A 20,903-nucleotide genomic window follows, 5' to 3' on the forward strand; every position below is an offset into this window, starting at 1 on the left:
AGAAACTTTTCTCTCGAAAACAATTTATGTATAATGAGTAGGAACTAATGCTAAAATCATTGGAGTATTCAAATGGAGGAAAAAAATAAATAAAATAAAACGAAAAATTCCGTTTTTGGGGCAAGGAATTTTAGCGGAAATCGTTTAATATCGTCGTTCGCAGGATTTCCCCGCGTATCACGGGAGTCTCGTAGCTGTATAATAAAACTCGAGGAATGGCGTTGAGTCAGGCGCGCGCATAACTCGGGGAACTTGAACAGCTCAAGCACTAGTGTAAGCATCAGTCTTGAACGCGTCGGCGTTTGCACAGGACGTGCGGAAAGTGTTTCGGTGATTCGACGCGTGCGCAAATCCCTATTATCCACAAAAATTCGTATTACTCTAATCGGTTATACGATGCACGGTGAAAACATGTGAAGCTATTACAGAATAACAATTTATTAGGTGCAGTGTAATTTTTGTGTCGCAATAAAGAGTATTTTTTTCTTCGTTTCTCTCTCTCTCTCTCTCTCTCTCTCTTTTTTGTTTTATTTTTCTTTTTCTGTAAGGTATAATTGAAATAATTACATTATACAATTAATGAAAATGGATAAACTTCGGTAAAAATTTCGTCACTCGTGTGCGAAATAATTGATTGTTCCTGCTGGGTGGTGTGTTTTTTTCTTTTTTTTTTTTTAAATTTTTTTCTTTGAGAAATTTTAAAAATTCTCGTAAAGTTGATTTTTTTTTTTCTCCTTACCAGTTATTTTGTAAGTTTTTTTTCTTTATAACTTTGGTGAAAATTAATAGAACGATTTGAAACTTGACAGAATTGTTAATTATAAAGATATAGGATCAAACCCAAAAGTTCAAACCGTTTCTTTAGTGTGTACCAAAGTTTTGGAGAAATGAAATGAAAAAAAAAAAAAAAAAAAAAAAAAAAAACTTGACTTGGTTGGAAAAACTAAATTTAATTTCTATTTAAAACTTTCATAGCTTTGGATCACTTGGTAATATTGAAATTGAGAGCTCGAATTTTTCAGGAGTTTAAAAAAAATTTATTTGTAAAGTATCCGGAGGGCACATACTATTTATCTAAAAATTTGTTGAAATAAGGACCACCTTAATATATAATATATATACATATTACACATATTATATGTATGTATGTATAATATAGTAACAATTCCACCCAGGCTTGCTTTCCGGAAGGTCGAGACGCGTTTAACCCGCGGGTAACTTTATTTCCGGTGTAAAGTTCGCTCTGGTTGGTTATACAGCACATAATATTCGCAGGCAGCGCGCAGGAAGAGAATTGCGTTAAACTTTAATACAGTTCGAGAATTAATGGGACCTGGAAGAGCGATGGCTTAAGAGAAGACAGAAGTGAGTATTTTATACATAAATTAATGTTTGGTAAATTTAACAGGGTACTCGCACGTCTGGCCCAAATAAAGTCCAACAGGAGTTAATATTGCAATAAATAATATTTATTAATGGTTTTTACATTTCTTCACATTACGCGCGTCTCATTACGAATTGGCGCCGGCTCATGTCGACCAGAGAATGTTGGTTATCTAGAGAGGAACTTTCATACACATATAATGCGTCTAGCTTGTCTATCGGACAATTTTGCATTCAAGTTATAATGAATTTACATATACATATAAAAATCATACACACATGCGTCTAACTTGTTCATCGGACCTTACTTGGTCTAACTATTTTGCATTCAGGTTACGATGAATATGCATATACATATAAAAAACATACGCACATACGTCTAACTAGTCCATCGGACCGTGGTCTAACTATTTTGCATTCAGTTTACAATAAATGTTTATACCTTCTGCATCTAGATGTATGTATGTACGTATAGGTATGTATGTACGTTGTATGTTCATACGTAGATTTATACACCTTTTCTCACACATCAGATCTCGAATGACTTTGTTACTCGATATCGCGATCTTGCAGGGAAATTGCGATGTTTCTCAGCAGATTTGCCGGCTAAGTTTTACCCGCAAATTCCTCGCGCGGGCTTGAATTTAGATCCTTGAATCTCGGGTAAGTTCGAGGAGTTCGATGATCCTTCTTAGGCGGTTGAACAACAAAGCTATATTTACATAACCTCTCCAGTTCCGCAGAAGTGTAATTGATACCGCAAACCATCGCACTTCACTCCATCGATTTGCACCGGCCCGCATCGTCGGGTTGATGGAATCAACGTCCTTTTACCGCAGAGCTGTAACTTGGACTATGGAATAAGTGCACTGCATTGTTGTGTGTGATTCTTTTTCTTTTTAACTTCTCAATTCTCTGTTTTCAGGGAAAAAAGAATCATCCCAAAAATAAAAAGTTAAGTTTTCACTAGATTTCCACGTTTGGAAATTTATAGAATTACCGCCAATCATTTCAATATGGACGTATGTGATCAAGTTGATTGGATTTTGGCTTTGATCGGTTCAGTGATTTTTCAATTTTTTAAATAACATGATTTTAATAAATAAAATAAAAATCATATTATCTTGAGATCAGATTAAAGGATTCGAAAAACCATGGTACTCCGGAGTTTTTCCAATCGCTGATCATGAATCCGAGGTTAGATTGCATGTATTACAAAATGGCGGATCGAATATGGTGGGCCAAAATCTAAAGTAAACCGATTTGGACGAAACTCGGTCCTTGGGGGTTTTTGAGATCGCTGATCACGGATATGATATTGAATTTTCAAAATTTAAAATGGCGGATCCAATATGGTGAACGAGAAGCTAAAAACATGCTCTGTGACCTTGAACTTTCATTTCTCGGAATTTTTTTTCTGTAAACGTGGAACCTGCAACGTGAAAACCGCAAGTTCAAGGGCTGTCTCACGATCAGCCATAAAGTCCTTTTTTCTTTATTCTTTTTTCTTAAAGCAAATTGGAGTATCAGAAAGTCCAAATTTCTAGGTTTGAAACAGTGAAAATTCATTCAATTTCCAGTTGTAAGTGATCTGTATGTAAACATAAGAATATAAAGTATACAAAACAAGAACCGATTGCTTTGTTTCCAAATTTCTTGTTCATCAAGAATGGAGATTTCAAATCAGTTCTTAGAATCCGATTAATTAACCTCCCTGAAATTTCTCAGAAAAGAAGCTTTCTTCGAATCGTAAAAACGGATGCGAAGAAAAAAATCTTTCATCTTTGAGTGTAATTGAAGTAAAGCCTAATAATAATAAGAAAGCAAAAAAAAAAAAAAACAACAAATACGCAGGAAAAAAAGTCAATCTACCAAGTTTCCTCTGTTTGTGGAAAATAGACTTATTTTCTGGTGACTTTTTTTAGGAGACCCGAAGAATTGAAATCGGACCCACGACTGACTTGGAAAATTGCGAGAACTGCGAGTCGCCCGATGAAAGGATATTTCGAGAGACGGAATTCTTTCGGGTTTCAAACACAATACCTCGATAAACTTCGGGCAGTTCTCGTGAAAGGTTTTTTTACCCAATTTAGATCCAACCACTGTTGGTATGCCACGGATAGGCTCGGAAGAAAAGACGCGCGTACGAAATCTGGCGGAATTTTCCAATCAGGATGAAGTAATACAGAATTATGCGTCTCGCGGAAGAAGTTTGATTAAAAACCGAAGTTTCCTACTTTTCCGTTTTTCTTTTTTTTCGTTTCTCTTTTTCACGTCAAATCAGAATTCTCAATCGGTGCTTGGGTCCGCTTTTTCGTGTTGACTTCAGTCGTTTGTATAAATTAACTTTTACGAATTCATACGTCTTGTATAAAATCATTTTATTTATAGAATATTTCGTCCGAAGAGATTCGAGAGACGGGGGGATGAATGATTGCTCCCAGTCTTCGGCATTAGTCGAACTATATTTATATATACCCGGCAAGATCGTATCATGGGAATATAGGACAGAGACACGCACTATATTTGATTAATTTAATTTTTTTTTTAAATCTTTTTTATTTTCCTAGGATACCGTCATGCACGCGAATCGTCGAAAATTCGTAATTATTTTCCTCAATTTCATTCCATAATGTGCGTTTTCCCAAAATTTAAACAAATTTTTTTTCCAAAATTTCAATAGAACTAGAAACAAAAAAACGGTTTCTAAACCTCGTACCAATATTTGTTTGTTTTCTAACAAATCCTCGCCAATTTTTCCATTTTAATTAATTTCTCCTTTACAAATCGGGACCAAAAAAACTTTTTGTATTGCATTTTGCAATTTACATCATCATATTTATATTATACGTGTAGTAAAATTTTTTGCACGTTTTAGAATTGATTAGCTTGTGTTATAAGTAAACTTTGTTTAAGATTCTCTTGTCTCTGGTAAAACTTACGGACTGAACTAGTTTAACGGCGAACTTGAAAGGTGGTTGAATTTATAGGCATCAGGAAGAGATTCGAGCATTTCCAGAATAACTTTTTCAGCATCGCGGCGCGACGCGGACGTGGGTTATAAGATAATTTTATAAATCAATCGGTGTTATTTCACACGTGTTCGTTCCGACCAGAAGGATAATCTAGACTCTGAAAAAGTATCATTTAAATATATATAAAGCCTGCAGGTTTTAGCAGGTTTTTATATAAAACCACTGAGTTTGCCGCTTCGCTTCCCGATTAAACCAACAAACAGAGGCCGATGTTGCTGTGGAATGATGATACATATTCATGCCCAAAGATCGATCCTTACCGACTCAAAAACAGCAGCCCATCACCGCCAGCTGTTCCTGCATATCCCACTTTATTCCCGACTAAAACACCCCCCCCCCCCCCCCCCAAATTCGCCACCGAATTTTTCAATGGGCGAAAGAAATATGCAAATATTTCACTGACTCGTTTCAACTCTAACTTATAGGGTTGAATTTCTCAATTAGAATATCGAAGATAATACAATCCATAAATGACCGTAGGTAAAAAATTTTTTACAATCCCGATTTTATTCCATTTTTTATTATTATGATATGATATTGTGGTTTAAAACAGAAAAAAAAGAATCCCGCACATATTTTGATACGGATATCGAGTCATTATTAAATTGCGGAAAAAGTTTTTTTCCGCCCACTCCGAAAAATAATATACATCAGCTTTGGGCACGTCTGAAAATCCGTGTAGCCAATCCGATTCAATCCATATATTTTTTGTTTGAATTTCATTTCGTATCTGGTGATTCTTTATATTGACAGGAAAAACATTCGCAAATTTTTCGACCAGCTGCGAATAGGTGAAAAGTTTTGTTTTTCCTCACTCTTTTTGCTTTTTTATTGGGTACATAATATAGGTATGTACCCAAATCGAGGGATTGTCGAGAATGGACTGTTTCGAGAGAAATGAAAACAAGGAAGAAAAATATTGCAAGAGTACTTTGAACGTTCAATTGCAAATTAAATTACCGCTTTCTGTTTGATCTGAAATATACGTATTATATGTGCACGTGGTTGGGCAAAGTTTTTTTATCTCGTTAATTTAACCCTCTATTTCTGCTCCTCTTTTACCTTCATTATAAAGAATGACGGTTTTTCTTCTTCTTATTTTACGTAAGTACGAGGGGAAAAAATTACCCCAAGTTTTACCCCTGCAATTATATGATTACGAGCAGATGAATACAAAAAGTTAAACAAATAAAAATGATACCGCGATGTACGATGATGAACAGGTCTCATCTCTCAAGGATGATTTGGACATTTTTTTTTGCCAAAAAGTGGGTTCAACCGGAATTCGAATATTCGAACGTTATTCGAATTTGATCAGATTCATTTCATTAACACCACCACTTAAGCATTTTTTGAAAGTTTCAAAAAAATTCAGGAGATAAGTTTCAGGTGCCTATTTCGTATTCCAACAGTTTTTATTGAGGAATTTTCAATTAGTCAAATGGTAGAAATGAGTAAACAATGAAAAATTCCCGAGACACCGATAGGCGAGAACGTCAGGGTCGACGATATCGTCCACGTTGTCGAAAAAAATTAATTCTTCGGTATAATTTCGTTGATCGAATTTCCCGTGGAGAGGGTGGAGAAAAATGGTTTTCACGACTATCCGGCGTGCGGCTGGATGCGAAATTAGGTAAAACTTGTTTCGGAATCCGAAGAGAACTTTCGGGCGTTCCGCGGGGTATAAATAGGCACTAAAATGGACCGATGGTATAAACTACCCCTGAGTTTATTACCGAAGCCCGTATATCCCGAGTGGGCCCAGGTATGGGGCGTTATAGGTCTACGTATAAGCCACGATCTAGGCTGAGAGGTTGGGATTGGGTTGCGGGGGAGGATTTCGACCGGAGGGATTATTAGCAGACCCCGGGGACGCCGGATCCCGAGAAACAAGTTAGTCTACGTGAGTTAAGTCTACGAGCCGCGGGCACCGCGGTTAATTTACTCGTGTCAATACGCGGTGAACGCCTCTTGCTTATACATAGGTACGTATGGCCGATGCGATCCTGCAGCCGAGTAAAAGAACCCATGCCTTGAACAGAAAAAAATTAAATCCGAGAGACGCGGAGGAAGAGCTAAAGAAATTCATCTCTGGAAGGAATTGATTTCTTTCATTCATTTTTTATTCAAGTTATTATTATATTCATGTCGTTACATACATATATGTACATGGGACATTATTTGTCAAGTAAACCCTGCCTGTGACCCTGATTTCATTAGATTTTCTTCTCATCTCTGCAATGAAGAAATACAAAATAAAAAATAGTCAAGGTCACAGGTAGGGTGATTTGGCACGGAATGACCCATATGTATTCGTATATATATCATGTCTGCAAAAATGACATACAAAATTAAAAATAGTCAAGGTCACAGGTAGGGTGATTTGGCAAGGAATGACCCATATGTATTCATATATATTTATATGTATATATGAAGAATTATTCGGCGACACTTCTGATCCAGATTTTTCTTTTTCTCTCTCACTCTCTCTTGGGATCGTTTTAAACTCAAGCACAGCCTGTAAGCCATGAATTATTCTCCAAGCTTTTGTCATCATTTGAATTGCAGACAATGTTCGTTTCCAAGTTTCGCCTCATAGTTTGTGAAACTACCCCGCGAATCTGGTCCCCGGAGGTGCATGAAAGAGGTTAACTATCAAGCTTTCTCGTGTTTTTCTTATATTTTTTTAAGTCCATTTTTTTCCACAACCTGAGTTATTCTGCAAGAGGTGACTTGGAAAGCTGCAGATCATACAGCTTTCCAAGTCACAGCTCTAGTATTATTTTATTCCAAAAAACAGATTTTACTACGCTCCTTTGGAAAGTAAAAAATGATCGTAATGGAATTTCGTTCCTTTTCACGAATCGTTGCATCTTCGTAATGAAAAGACGAAAGTAAAGAAAGATAATAGAGTCGCGTGAAACCTTTTTCCACGCTTGACTAGTTCCACGAATTCGTCACGCAATGTTATCGCACCTATCGCGGAAGTCGATTAAACTCGTTACTGCCACGTGAAGAGGGTTGACATATTATCGCTTTTTCGCCGTCGATATTAATATTTCCCGAAATTCCACCGAACCATGAGGTATGCATGTCATATACACAGTGAATTCCTAACGATTTCATCGTTCGTCGTCTGCTAAAACTTAATGCGCACGCGCTAAAATCCGAGAGCAACTGTTTTGCCAGGGCGACCAACCGCCATAAAAATATAATACAGTTCGCCGCAACGTATGTAACCTGAAAAAATTTGACAGTTATGAATTGAGCACAACTGACACCGACAACTGTCGAAATGTAACCTCTCGATCCGTCGTAAGTTGAAAATTTTTAACAGTTGTCGATGCCAGTTGTGCTCAATTCTTAAGTGTGACATTTTTTTAGGTTAGAGACAGTTGGTTGCACTTGCAAAGAGTGAATCTCGGGTTGTAGCGCGTGCGCATTAAGTTTTAGCAGACGACGAACCGTGCAGTCGATTGAAATTCACTTTGTGTACGGAATTGCGATTGTCACGGCAAAAGTTGAGCGGTTTCTTCCGATAAATTCGAATTCGCGGTATATGGATTTCGAATGTCGTATCGAAGCTGTCTTGCGGCTTCTAGATTCCACTCGGCGAATGTAGGACACACCGAGTATTCCGCTAAGTCGGATCGAACCCAATCAGCGATGAAAAACCATATACCTAACTCATAAGACACGGTCTCTGCAATTCGGTGTAATGAACAACCGGTTGGCAATTGGCGCGAAACATTTCGCCGGGAATCCTCATCGCCATTTATTGTTTTCTCGTAAATTTGCGGTGTTCACTTGGGGTCTGTAATATAAGGACCGGAAAACGAATTGCCTTTACTTACTCGCGTGAAAAATTATACCGTTTGGAGTATTTCGATATACTAAAAGAAAATTCTTCTGAACTTGGTCGGAATGAAATGATTTTATTTAAATATGCAAAAGCTATTCAATAATTCACTTCTCGTTAGCGAGACAATTTTATTTTATTCAACAAATTTTTTTTTCTAGCAAGACAAATTTATACTGGATTGATATTCACACACATCTTTTTTCTGACTTTTCCAAATGAATTGGTACATAAATATTCCACGGATATGTTAAATATATTCAATAATTTCCCATTTTTTATTTCAATTATGATCTCATTTTCATCCCATTTTGTAAAAACTTCACTATGTACTTCAAGATGTATACCTATTCACAATTTATTATTTGATCTTTCGAATATGTACGGGATTGAAAATGTTTACAAAGGAAAAAAAAACGTGTTTTTTTTTTCAATTTTAAGCAGTTCCTGAGTGTCTACCTGAAATCGAGTTTTGTATTTGGAAAGAAGAGAGTTTTTACCATCCAAAAAACTCATTATAGATGATACTTTTCTCACCGATATGAGACTTGATAGAAATTGGAAATTGCGATCCTAAAAAGTTGTCCGAAATTCGGTGAATTGGCACAAATATAATTGTATATGAAACACAGATTTGAAATGAATGCAAAATGTATTATAACTGTAAAAACTGGGACTCTGATCGCGCTGGAAAAATTGTCAAGCTTAAAATGATTTTATACGTATATTATTAAGAGAAAATTCTCCTCGGGTATATTGTAAATGTATTCTCGTTCGAGGGGTTCAAACGCCAGGTTAATATTATATTCTCGGGTAGGGAAATGCGCGTGTTTGTAGCTTATGCATAGTTCATATACCGTGTATGAACACACGAGAACGATATAACAACAGCAGCGCCGGCAACAAACTCGATTCTGCAAGCTAAAATAGCAATGATGATAAAATTAACTAACGCGTGCATCGGAATATGGAAATGAAGAGGGCTCTATTTGGCGCAGACAGAGAGAGAGAGAGAGAGAGAGAGAGAGAGAGAGAGCGAAATAATTGCTCTCGGATGGACATCCGCCTCTACCTCGAATAAATATATACTCTGGCAAAGTTTCAAATTGAAATACTGTCTCTGCGTGGATCCGGAGAGGGTGAAACTCAGAGTTTCAGCAACTCGTACGAGCCGTTATTTTAAACTCAAAGTTTGGAATGATTATATACTGTCATTTACAGGCGAAGGTATACATTTAACGGCATGGTTCGTAAATATAATTATTTTTCATATTTTTGATCGACTAGATTTTTTTCCTTTTTTTTTTTTTTGTAGTGATTTTTTTTTGTTTTTTGATTAGCCTCTCGATGTCGATATTTGATAAAAATCTGAAAATCATTTCCTTAGTTTAACTCTTTTGTGATCGAAAACCCATATTATTCATAATATTCTGTCGATTAGTATGAGATCGATTGTCGAGGCTAAAAAGTTCAACGTGCTAAAGAAAAATACAAATAAATAAATCACGTGTTTGGATCTATTAGTTTTTTTTTCTTTTTGAGGATCACGCGTCGAGTTGATATTTATTTATTCATTTGAGATATTAACAAGGTAACGTCATTATGAGCTAAAGGTATGAGAGTTACAGGCGAGTCTCAATTGAAAATATAGATAAGCTATCTGAAACGTGAATTCAAATAGTTGACTTGACGCTGTGCAAAGAAAACATTTCGAATAAAGTGTAATTAATTTCTTTCTTCCGAGCTGGTGGAGTATTTTAATTAATCGTAAAGAAAAGCTTGTCTGCAGTTAAAAACGAGGGTCGAGTGAAAAGTTTTTAATTCCCTTCTCGAAGGGCGATACGTTGGACATTTTTCAGAAGAAACTAAGGGCATAATTAGAATTAGTATTATTAGTTATTAGGCGTAATTAGTATTATTGTAATTTTTCAAATATTCGGACTTATCAAAACTGGCGAAAATAAATCAATAAACGCCTCGAGTGTAAAACGAGTAAAACGGGGCGGAAATTGGCGAGGTGGAATTTGAAACGAGGCAGAAAGCCGCGGACAATAAAACCGCGCTTAATTTCGCGGCTGGCTAAACAGCCGGAGATAGTAGCTGCCGAGGCAGTGACAGCTGTTTTGGATCGACAACGCGTCGAGGAGAGATAAACGCGGCCGTGGAGTTCAAAAGCAAATAACCAAAACAGGCGAAATTATCTTTTATCTTAATTCAATTAACCCTACGCTGAAACACGAAACACCGGCTATCTTATCCGGTGACAAATCATAATTCCTAGGGTGGTGTTTAGCTATTTTGAGCTTTTTCTTTTCGAAATTTGACTGAAAATTCCGACAAATTGGTTCTAAATAAATAGACAAAAGCCTTCTAAATTTCAATCCTAAGTTTGTCAATCGATCATTTATTCCAATCCGATACAGTGACTGAGAATTTTTTCTTTAGGATGTAAGGCTAAATAGTTTAGTGGATCGATATTGTTTGCAAAGCGTGCGAATGTGAACATTTTTTTTATGAGATTCAACGACGTAATGAGGTTATCAAAATTTTGCAATACGAACTTTTAATCGAATGTCGATGGCCTGTGACATTCAATTCTGTGGCAACATCAGCGTTTGAGAAAAGAGATGTTTAATGATGTAGTATCTGAATATGAACGGAGCAAAATAAAAGAAAAATTAGAAGAATCATAGCTCAGCTGTTGTTTAATTTATGTCACCGTTGAGTTGGGATAAAATTTTCGATGGCAAGAAAACAAGATAATAGTAATAAAAAGGTGGAAACTATTTTTTATATAGATTGAAAAAATCGTCAAAACTGCGGACGAATTTTCACCTTGCATAAAATTTGTTAACTTCCTGATTATCGAGGAGGCAAAATATTATATCTCACTGCAGCGTTTATCGCAACAGTTAATCACGTCTTTCTCATCGCGCCCCCGCGGTTTCAGCTGCGATAAAATAAATCCCTGCGTGGTAAAAAAAAGCAGCCGCGCCTAAAAGCCCGCACTTTCAAATTTCGTTGATAATCCACATTTTCGCAGCTGTTTCAAATTATAACCAGAAAAAAATATCCCATATTTTTATCAGCGGGTTTGTATCCTTCTTTTATAATATCAACGAAAAGTATAGTTCCAAGTAAAAAATGAAAATCACTTTTGCATCTGTTTATATTGGAAAATATAGTCTGTTTTACTAATATATATATATATTTTTTTGTTTTTTTTTTGTTTAATTCGCACAGTCGTACTATATTTTCTTGCAGCTGTTGGGATGAATTCATGTTTCTCCGACAATAAATTCGTATTCAGGATATATTTAACTCACAGATCGTAGGAGACTAATCAAATTACAGATTTGATATTTCAATAACCATAAAATTAAGTATTGAGACTTATAATTACACTAAATATAGTTACACGTAGGACATTTCCTTATAATATACCAATAATTTTTTAATCGTTGTTGTGTAAAGATACACAAATTTCACCAGAATTTTTTGGTTACATAGAACTGAAAAATAAAAAAAATTAAATTCCTCTCAATGCGTGGATCCGCAGGCAATGGTTACTCGATAGTTATGCCGCATTTATCATTCATCATCGTGGAATTATCCGATCGAATCAGCGGCAATTAGGACAAAAGCGAAGTTCGTGGGGTGGCCTCGATATTGATAAGTAAATTTACGTGTTAACACTAGCTGTGCGACGACCACTCGACGAATGACCTTATTTCTGTACTTAACCGTGTGATATATAATACCTCGAGATCAATACGTCGTCGTCTTATTACGGAGACGGTGGAACAATTTCAACGAATCGAAATCTCAGCTGCTGCAATATGCGTAGAAACTTTGACGTGTGTATAAAATTAAGGGTGAAAAATAACGGGTTGAATTCGACATGAGAGGCTGGTGATGACGACAGGAAAAATGACGAGAACTATAACCGTGGACATCAATTACTAACAAGGAAGGTATCCCAGGTCGGTTTCTCCGATTTGATTTCTTTTGAAATATGATATAGTAGACGAAGAACTAAGCGACACGTATTTTTTTTTATCTGCCATTAGACACTTTAAGGGGGTGAAACCGCCTTCCAAAGTAAGGCCTGTATAGGGGTGATTTGGCAGTTTCACGCACGAGAATATAACACTTTTAACCGATCCAACTGGAAAAGTTTTCTCATAACGAGATGTGAAAAATGTAAATTTTTCAGTTAAAAGAAAAAAATTTAAACCGCCAAATCACCCCTTTCACTCCCGTAAAGTGTCGATTGGCAGATAAAAAAAATGCGGGTTGCTTAGACTTTGGTCTGCTATATCATGTTACAAAAGAAATCAAATCGGAGAGACCGACCTGGGATACCTTCCTTGTAAGTAAAAATTTCGAAATATCGCACGTGACATAATAGAATTTATATTTTGCTACAAGCGTTTCCTAACCCTACTTTTTGACCAAAAACCTCAGAGATTCCGTCACAAGGTTGATGCATAAGGCTTCTTGGTTTCACCAATTTCGTAACGCTTTCAACTCGACCCTCATTGACCATCGAACGGAGCTTCCAATTTGAGTCCACTTAGATTAAGCACCTTACACCACTTTGGCCTGACGGCTGTAATCGATGAGAGATGATGATCCGTAGCTATTTTTGTATTCGGAACAAGAGTAAGAAAAACGTCAGGTTTTGATCGGTCGTTTTATCAAAATTCCTAATTCTCTAATACTTCTTTTTTCTTTCTTTCTTCTTTGTTTCAGAAAAAATGACGCGAACGCGGTTTACGCTGTTGATACTTTTGGCCGCAGCAACTGATGCCAGAGTTGCAGGCTTGCAGCCGTACTTGAACATGTCCGGTGACATTACACTAGGAGCACTTTTTCCAATTCACAGAAAGGGGAGCGACGGCGAAGACTGCGGGCGAATTCAAGTAAGCCATACCATTCGAGTTACATTTCTACGAAAAATTGTTATTATACCAATAGGGAGCAGCTTTCAATACTTTCATAATTTTCATTCTACGTTATAGGGATCTGCGATCAATCCATTTTTCTTGCAATCAATCGATTAATCGTTTCGAGATTTCGATTAATCGTACATTCCCATCAATTCGTATTTCAACCAATCGATTGATCGTTTTTTCGATTAATTGTTTTCTCAATCGAAGTTTCGATTAATCCTACATTCCGATCAATTCGTATTTCAACCAATCGATTAATCCTTTTTTCGATCAATTCATTTCTCAATTGTAATTTCGGCAAATCGTTATTCCGATTTATCGTTTTCTCAATCAATTGTTTTCTCAATCGAAGTTTCGATTAATCGTACATTCCAATCAATTCTTATTTCACTCAATCGATTCATCGTTTCTTCGATCAATTGCCTTATGAATTGAAGTTACGATTAATAATTTGTCCGATTAATCGATTAATCTGTACTCAATTAAGAAAATTATGCTCAATTATTAAAACGTTTCGCTTTTTCTCTTCCCTGTTTCTACTCAGCTCTTCTTTGTTCAAATTTTTCACAAGACTAACTGCAAACTAGGGTATTTAACGCTGGATTTGTTACGTCGCTTAGTTCAGGACGTCGGTTAACGATGCCAAGTGTAATCCTGGTAGTTTGCCAGCTGGCCTAAAGTTCGGCCGCTTGTATCGAGCGATGGAATTGAGAGGGTCGAAAAAAAGAGACAAGAGTATCTAAAAAAGGCGAAAAATCGTGTGTTCAGAAACCGTTTACAAGTAAAAATTCTCACGGATCTACGTACGTTCATAATTTCAGACCGAGGATGGCATACAGCCGTTGGAAGCGATGCTGTATACCTTGCAGCAGATAAATCAGGACCCAAGTATTTTGCCAGGCATAAAGCTCGGCGCCTTGGTCTTTGATTCCTGCGACAATCCGAGCCACGCTTTGAAGCAGGCTCTCTACTTTGTCAAAGGTAAGTCACGCGACGATGCGAAGATGAAATTAACCGAAATATCTCGCGCAACAGGAAGTGAACAAGGGGCGAACGTTGCAAAAATATACGTCAGCTTTTCGCGCCAGAATCTTTGAAGAAATTTCGTGTTCCCTGTCTGAGTCCAATTTTCGCCTCATGCTTATAATACAATATTGCAAAAATTGACCAACACCGTTAAACGTCATTGTTTTTATCATGATTAATCTCAATTACCGCAGCAGATACATCGCTCCAAGTTTAAATCGAATTTTGTTAATTTTCGTTATCGATCATTCAATGTCCGGCCATTAGAAGACCCGTGAGGATAGCTTAATTTAGGCAAAAAGCTGCAAATTACCTGCTAGAAAATTTCTCAAAACCCTGGTGTAATTATCTCCGCGGTTCTCGGACAAAAGTTTACCCGCGAAGTAAATCAATCACACTGAATCTTTTTACCCCGGCTCGTATCCATTGAGGTTTACCAGAGCGTGGAAAGTTCGAAAAACGTGGGTAAAACGCGTGCTGTTCAATTTTTTTTTTTTTCGTTTCCGATTTCTTTTATTTTCCATCTTTATTACACCGGTAGCGCAGAACATCAGGTAGAAATTCTCTATCTCTTGCAGGATTCATCGCTCATGTGAACACCTACCATCAACAGGAGTTTCACTGTCTCGACGGAAGTGCCCCAAAGTTTCTTGGCGGGGGATTCGACAAAGTCGTTGCCGTCTTGGCGGCTCAGTCAAGTTCAGTCACGATACAGGCGAGTACTTGTTCTGCCTTTACACAATAGAAAACCATCGCGATCCCATGAAAGGGACGCTATTTTCGCTCTTATATTCGCTTCCCATCACCGACCGGGAAGCTGATTAGAAAATTGGGGATAACGAGAGGAAATGACCGGGCTTCTGTACAGTTTCATAAAATTAAGGAAGATTTTCCGCACCGCAGGTTGCCTCGATGCTGAGACTCTTCGCCGTCCCCCAGATATCCTACATGGCGACGTCGCCTTCCCTCAGCAGCAAGGATAAATTTCCACACTTTTTCAGGACCGTTCCAAGCGACGTTAACCAGGCTCACGCGATGCTGGAAATACTCAAGTGAGTTTTTGCCATATCGATCCTCTACTTTACCTGGATGATACGTATCCTTTTCGCACCTTCAGGTAATCGAGTGGATAAGAATTAGTTCGGACGCTGCACCGCCTTTCGATAAAAAGCATATAATACCACTTGACGGATGCAAACGTGGGCTAATTTTTTGAATTTATATCTCGACGATCAATTTTTAAACTCGATTAAGCTTTGGTTTACGTATTGTTTCAACGCTGAGTATTTAATAACGATGTCTTAGAAACCTGTTTCAAATTTGGAGATAATCTTCTTTGATAATTTATCCTGTTTTTCGCGATCCGATTTTTTTTTTTTTTTTAAACAGTGAATCGGGAACCGTTTGAATTCGAAATTTGATTATTTATTCAAAGTTACCAGCTTTTTAATTTAGGGGTAAAAAATTTATCAAAAAAAAGTGGGATTGTGGCAGAGAGGGTAAACTATCCTGGAATAATGTCGCCAAATTTGAATGAAATCGTTTCAGCCATTGTCGAGATATCGTGGTTGACGTTATATTGTCAATAATGATGCTTTCTATTAATTGATACCAATCGAAAAAAAATATGTGAACGAGACGCGATCTCCATACTTTTTACTAAAACAAACCTTAATGGAATTAAATTTCTGCTGTTGTTGAGTTACGAATTTCCAAAATTCATCTACTTTTTCACCCCCTTAAATATACTCGGCAATTTCACGCCCTCTGGGTTCTCATCCTGACTCCGGGGCACGTGGCATAAATTTTTACACCTTCGCTTGAAGGTGAGACCGAAAGGAGTGACAAATTTCGGGGCAACGAAGGGAAAATGTCTGCCTCGAGGAGTTTGGCTCTCGATGGGCGAAAGTATAAATGCAGTCGATACAGTAGGAATTTGCCTATCGCTATTCTGCATCTCTTCCCTATCAAGGACCGTATATTTTGCTTATACCACGACATTCGGCAAACACAGCAACGTTTCGTATTGATCCGGTGATTCTGTACCGCCGATAAGACAACGGCAGGGAGAAACAGTGATTTCCGCTTATCGGAAAAGTAATCTTTAAACCTTCCGCTTCTTTCCCCATCGATTCCACGAATTGATAATCTGATCGGCGAACTTGAAATACTGTTTAAAACGTTTAACTTGCTCATTACCTCCATAGACACATCCAACGTAGAAAAACATTCGTTTCTGACAACTTACGGAAAATTGAAGCGATTCTTCTTGCAGTTTTCAAATCAGAGACAATCAAAGTTGACCAATCGCGGCTGTCGACCTCGTAACGGTCGCGCGAACGGCGGCCAATCACAAACGGCGGAGGTCACGTGCTTCTCCCACTCCGAACACCATTCGCGCCGCGATTGGCCAACGGAAAATGGCTCCAGTTTGAATGCTGTAAGAGATTACTCGCTGATTTTTTTTTTTCAAGGAAATCACGGCAGCTCTTTTCGCAAGTATGCTAGAGTTCATGTGTTTGCAGAGATTTCGGGTGGACCTACGTGTCGATAGTTTACTCGGACACGGAGTACGGAAACCACGGATACGAGACCCTCGTCTCTTTGGCGTTGAATTATTCCATCTGCTTCAGCGCGCCGCACAGGATAAACAAGGAACAATTTTCCGACGAAGATTACGACGGAGTTATTCGCACGATAAAAAACAAGACGCAAGTCCGAGGTGAGTCGGAGATTTCATAAGTCGATGGTAAAATTCGCAACATTGCATTGACACTGAACATTCATGTTACGGTATAAATTTGCCGACTATCGTATCCTTATACCTCGAAATTTTATTCTCGTCTATTTGAAGTGTTTGTTAGGACTATAAAATCTTGTTAACCTTTGAATACGAAGTCTACAGCTTTAGAATGTCAGAACAGCACTCAACTTTCACCTTTCGCCAATTCCAGTTGTCGTCCTCTTCGCCGAAAAGTCGACGACGCTGCGAGTCCTGGAGGCTGCGAGACGCGTCGATGTCGGGGAACGGTTCGTGTGGATCGGAAGCGACGCCTGGTCGACGGCGAATCACAAGGAGGTGATGACCGCGCGTTCGGACGAGTTCCAGGTCGACGAGATGACCGTCCTCGAGGGCGCTTTGGCGGTCCAACCTCTGTCCGGACGGATGTCAGGGTTCGATGAGTACTTCACGAACCTGACCCTCGACCACCAGGTCGACAATCCGTGGTTCTCCGAGTTCTGGGAGGAGTACCATCACTGTGACCGGAAGGGAGAGTCTGCCCATGACAATCAAACTATGTCGCAGGTACCGTTTAAGTCGTTACAACCAAAGTCTATGTCCGAGTCTCATCGGTCTCTTTTTGTCAGTTTGCAAATCCTGATCTGATCCGTTCCAGGGCTCGCTATCCTCGACGACTTGCACAAGTCCACGGCTTAAGATCAAGGAAGGTAACGGATACAAACAGCAGAGGTTTCTCCACTTCGTCAGGGACGCTGTTTACGCGGTTGCTTGGGCTCTGCACGATTTGCATCAAGTGAGATGCGGCAAGAATTACACCGGGATTTGCGACGATATGCGGCACATCGATGGTGAAACGATATCCGCCTACTTATCCAACGTATCGTTCAACGGTAGGCTTATGAAATTGCAGTTTTCGAACGCTCAAATTTTACACGAGGAAAAATCGCCCTTTTAACACCCGACACCGTGCACATTCACCACTGTAAATCAATCTTCCAATAATTGCCTGATCTCCCGTGTCACGTTGACACGTTACCGTTATATTGTGATTAATTGCCGATCGTGTCGCGGGTCTTTTTACCATCAGAGTATCACGTACAGTAGAAATTTTCGTACGCACGATGCGTACGGAGATATAATTGGCAGTAACAAGAAATAACCGAAACGATTATAGGCGGAAGTAATTGTGCGAATTAATACAGAATTTATGGTTTGGATCTCAACTTAACTACATCGGTATAACAGCATAAATTTAAGGTTCGCATTGCGGTGAAAAATATGAGAGCGATTACAGTTACAAAATCCACTTTTCTAACGCTGTTTCACGAACATTTATAACCCAGCTGTAAAATGACTGTAATAAAATCCATTCCAGACGAAGCTGGAAAGAAATTCCGTTTTGTTCACAACGTCGACGGGCCGCCGAGATACTCGATTTTAAATTACCAGAAAGTCAAGAAGGGTTCCTATCAGTGGGTTGTTATCGGCAATTACACGCGTGAGTATTGAGAGTTAATTTAATTTTAGAAGAGAGAAAAGTCTCGACGTTTCCTCGCGGGTTCGAAACGAAGACCATTTAACCGTTGTCTTATTTCCAGAGGATGACAACGGCGCACCGATGCTCTACATCGAGAAGGGTTCGATGAAGTTCCGAGGGCAACCGGAAGGCGGGCGCGAGTTCTTTCCGAACTCGACATGTGCTCAGCCGTGTCAAACCGACCAGGTAAAAGTAAGGGAGCGGTTGGATCCGTGCTGCTACAAATGCAGGAACTGCGGTCACTACCAGGTGAGGCTTGACGAGCACCGTTGCGATGACTGTCCGGAAGGAACGCGGCCAACGCCGAACAAGACACTCTGCGAGGACATACCTGAGGACTTCATCGACTATTCGAGTCCCTGGGCGATAGCTGCAATGGCGGTCGCGAGCTGCGGTGATTATACGAACCCTGATTGGAAGTGCCTTTATCGCTCCATTACCATGGTCAGAATGAACTATGTTTCGCAGGGATCCTGGTCACGATCTTCGTGCTCTTTGTATTCTGGATATACAGCGAGACCCCGGTGATCAAGGCCTCGGGACGCGAGCTCTCCTCCCTCCTGCTTATCGGCACCCTCGCCTCGTTCCTGATGACCTTTGCGGTTGTCGCTAAACCAGACAGCGGTACCTGCTCCATAACCAGATTCGGAATCGGATTGTGCTACACTATTTGCTACGCGGCACTCGTAACGAAGACCAACAGGATACACAGGATATTCAACAACATGACGCACAGTCCGCATAAGCCTAGGTAGATGCCACCATAATGGATAATCAGTATTTACAGTCCCCTGACGAATGCCACTTGACTTGAACGGATTCTCTGAACTACTTTAATTCGTCTTTTCGTCAAAGTCCCGTGACGATGAACGGCTGAACCGAATTACCTACTCCGTGAAATCTTTCAACTCCAGATACACGAGTCCGAAGTCCCAGCTGATAATAACGGGCCTCCTTACATCCGTTGAAGTCGTGATAAACGCGGTGTGGCTGATGAAGGTTCCGCCGTCGGTGAACCACATTTACCCCTCGAGAGACGTCAGGCTGAGGATATGCAGGGGATTGGAGGACCGTTCGTACATGGTGGGGTTGATCTACCCGTGTTTTCTGATTGGTAAGAGCCAAGGGATCGAGTTCGAGTGCTGGACGCTCGTTGGCGCTTCCATTTCGATCGTAGAGATTTGAATTCGTCTATCTTTCCAGTGATCTGCACCCTCTACGCGGTGAAGACGAGGAAGTGCCCGGAGGGTTTCAACGAGACTCGTTACATCGCCTTCACCAACTACACGACGATAATACTTTGGCTCGCCTTCGTCCCTCTCTACCTCGTCTCGACGAACAACGACATCCGGGTCGTCACCCTGGCCCTGTCCCTCTCGCTGAGCGGGCTGGTTCAGCTGGCCTGCCTCTTCTTCCCAAAGGTCTACATCGTGCTTATGAAGCCTGAGAAGAACACCAAGGAGTTGGTGATGGCCCAGCACAGGAGTTCCTCGTACCTTGCTACGCCTGCCACTCCCGTCGTTGTCCTTAACGGTAGGGATTAGTTTTTGGATGCTAATGACAATGAATGAACGAATGAACAAGGCGTGACGCTGTTTAATTACCCATTTCGATTTCAGAGAATGGTGTAAGGTCCTACGTTCACGGTAGCGATTCGTCGATAAAGACGGGCGGCGTTGGGAGTGACGCATCGACCTTGAACCTCTGTAAATATATTTGAAGTATCAAGTAAATCTATGAAGTTTAAAAGTCATGATATACTTACGACAACGACATGATGCTGTTGTATATTTTTCAGGGAAAATCAGGCCGATCTTGAAAGACCAGAGCATCACTTCGGCGGCTCTTAGTGCTAAGGATACCTTGAAGAATTTACAAATCAGAACAATGTGAATCAAGGATGCTGTCTGACCAGCGCTAGGTGTAACGATTAATTGGAATATTTAGAGTTAATTGTACGATAGGAAGAATTTAAGTGAAAAATGAGTATAACTGAGGCCAAATCAAAGTCAACGAGTACATATCGCTAAGCTAAGTATATACACGCATGTACATAACGAGTATTTACGTAAACTATACAATATCGCGTAACAAATTATTGATATTATATATAATATATTATAAAATTGGCTGTCTACCGTATAATATATATATACACGTAAATTATTGGTTAATTAGTTTTTTTTTTTTTTTTTTTTTAGTTTAGTTTAGTTTAGTTTATTGGATAATTATATTATCCAATAATTATATTTTTAGATTATATTTTTTTAATTATCGTTGTTTCTTTTTTTGAGAAGCTTACAACTAGACAGATATATTGCACCGGGTCACCCTAAAATTGCGTATCATATTTACGTATATTACG

At 39.0% G+C, this 20,903-nt stretch overlaps 1 protein-coding gene across 1 annotated transcript; it reads left to right on the forward strand.

The window, feature by feature from the left end:
* The first annotated feature begins 299 nt into the window (after positions 1-299).
* LOC124409388 (metabotropic glutamate receptor 6-like) lies at positions 300-20,654 on the forward strand. The gene is made up of 16 exons (XM_046886972.1): positions 300-444; positions 1,176-1,365; positions 13,033-13,202; positions 14,054-14,213; positions 14,837-14,973; positions 15,162-15,310; positions 16,784-16,980; positions 17,213-17,565; positions 17,657-17,891; positions 18,377-18,499; positions 18,600-18,932; positions 19,007-19,289; positions 19,453-19,652; positions 19,742-20,071; positions 20,158-20,244; positions 20,337-20,654. Exons 3-16 carry the CDS (start codon positions 13,038-13,040, stop codon positions 20,429-20,431), a joined length of 2,847 nt encoding a protein of 948 aa, XP_046742928.1. The 5' UTR covers positions 300-444; positions 1,176-1,365; positions 13,033-13,037; the 3' UTR covers positions 20,432-20,654.
* Positions 20,655-20,903: the final 249 nt, after the last annotated feature.

The sequence above is a fragment of the Diprion similis genome, chromosome 8 (assembly GCF_021155765.1).
Source record: "Diprion similis isolate iyDipSimi1 chromosome 8, iyDipSimi1.1, whole genome shotgun sequence".
Classification (NCBI taxonomy): domain Eukaryota; kingdom Metazoa; phylum Arthropoda; class Insecta; order Hymenoptera; family Diprionidae; genus Diprion; species Diprion similis.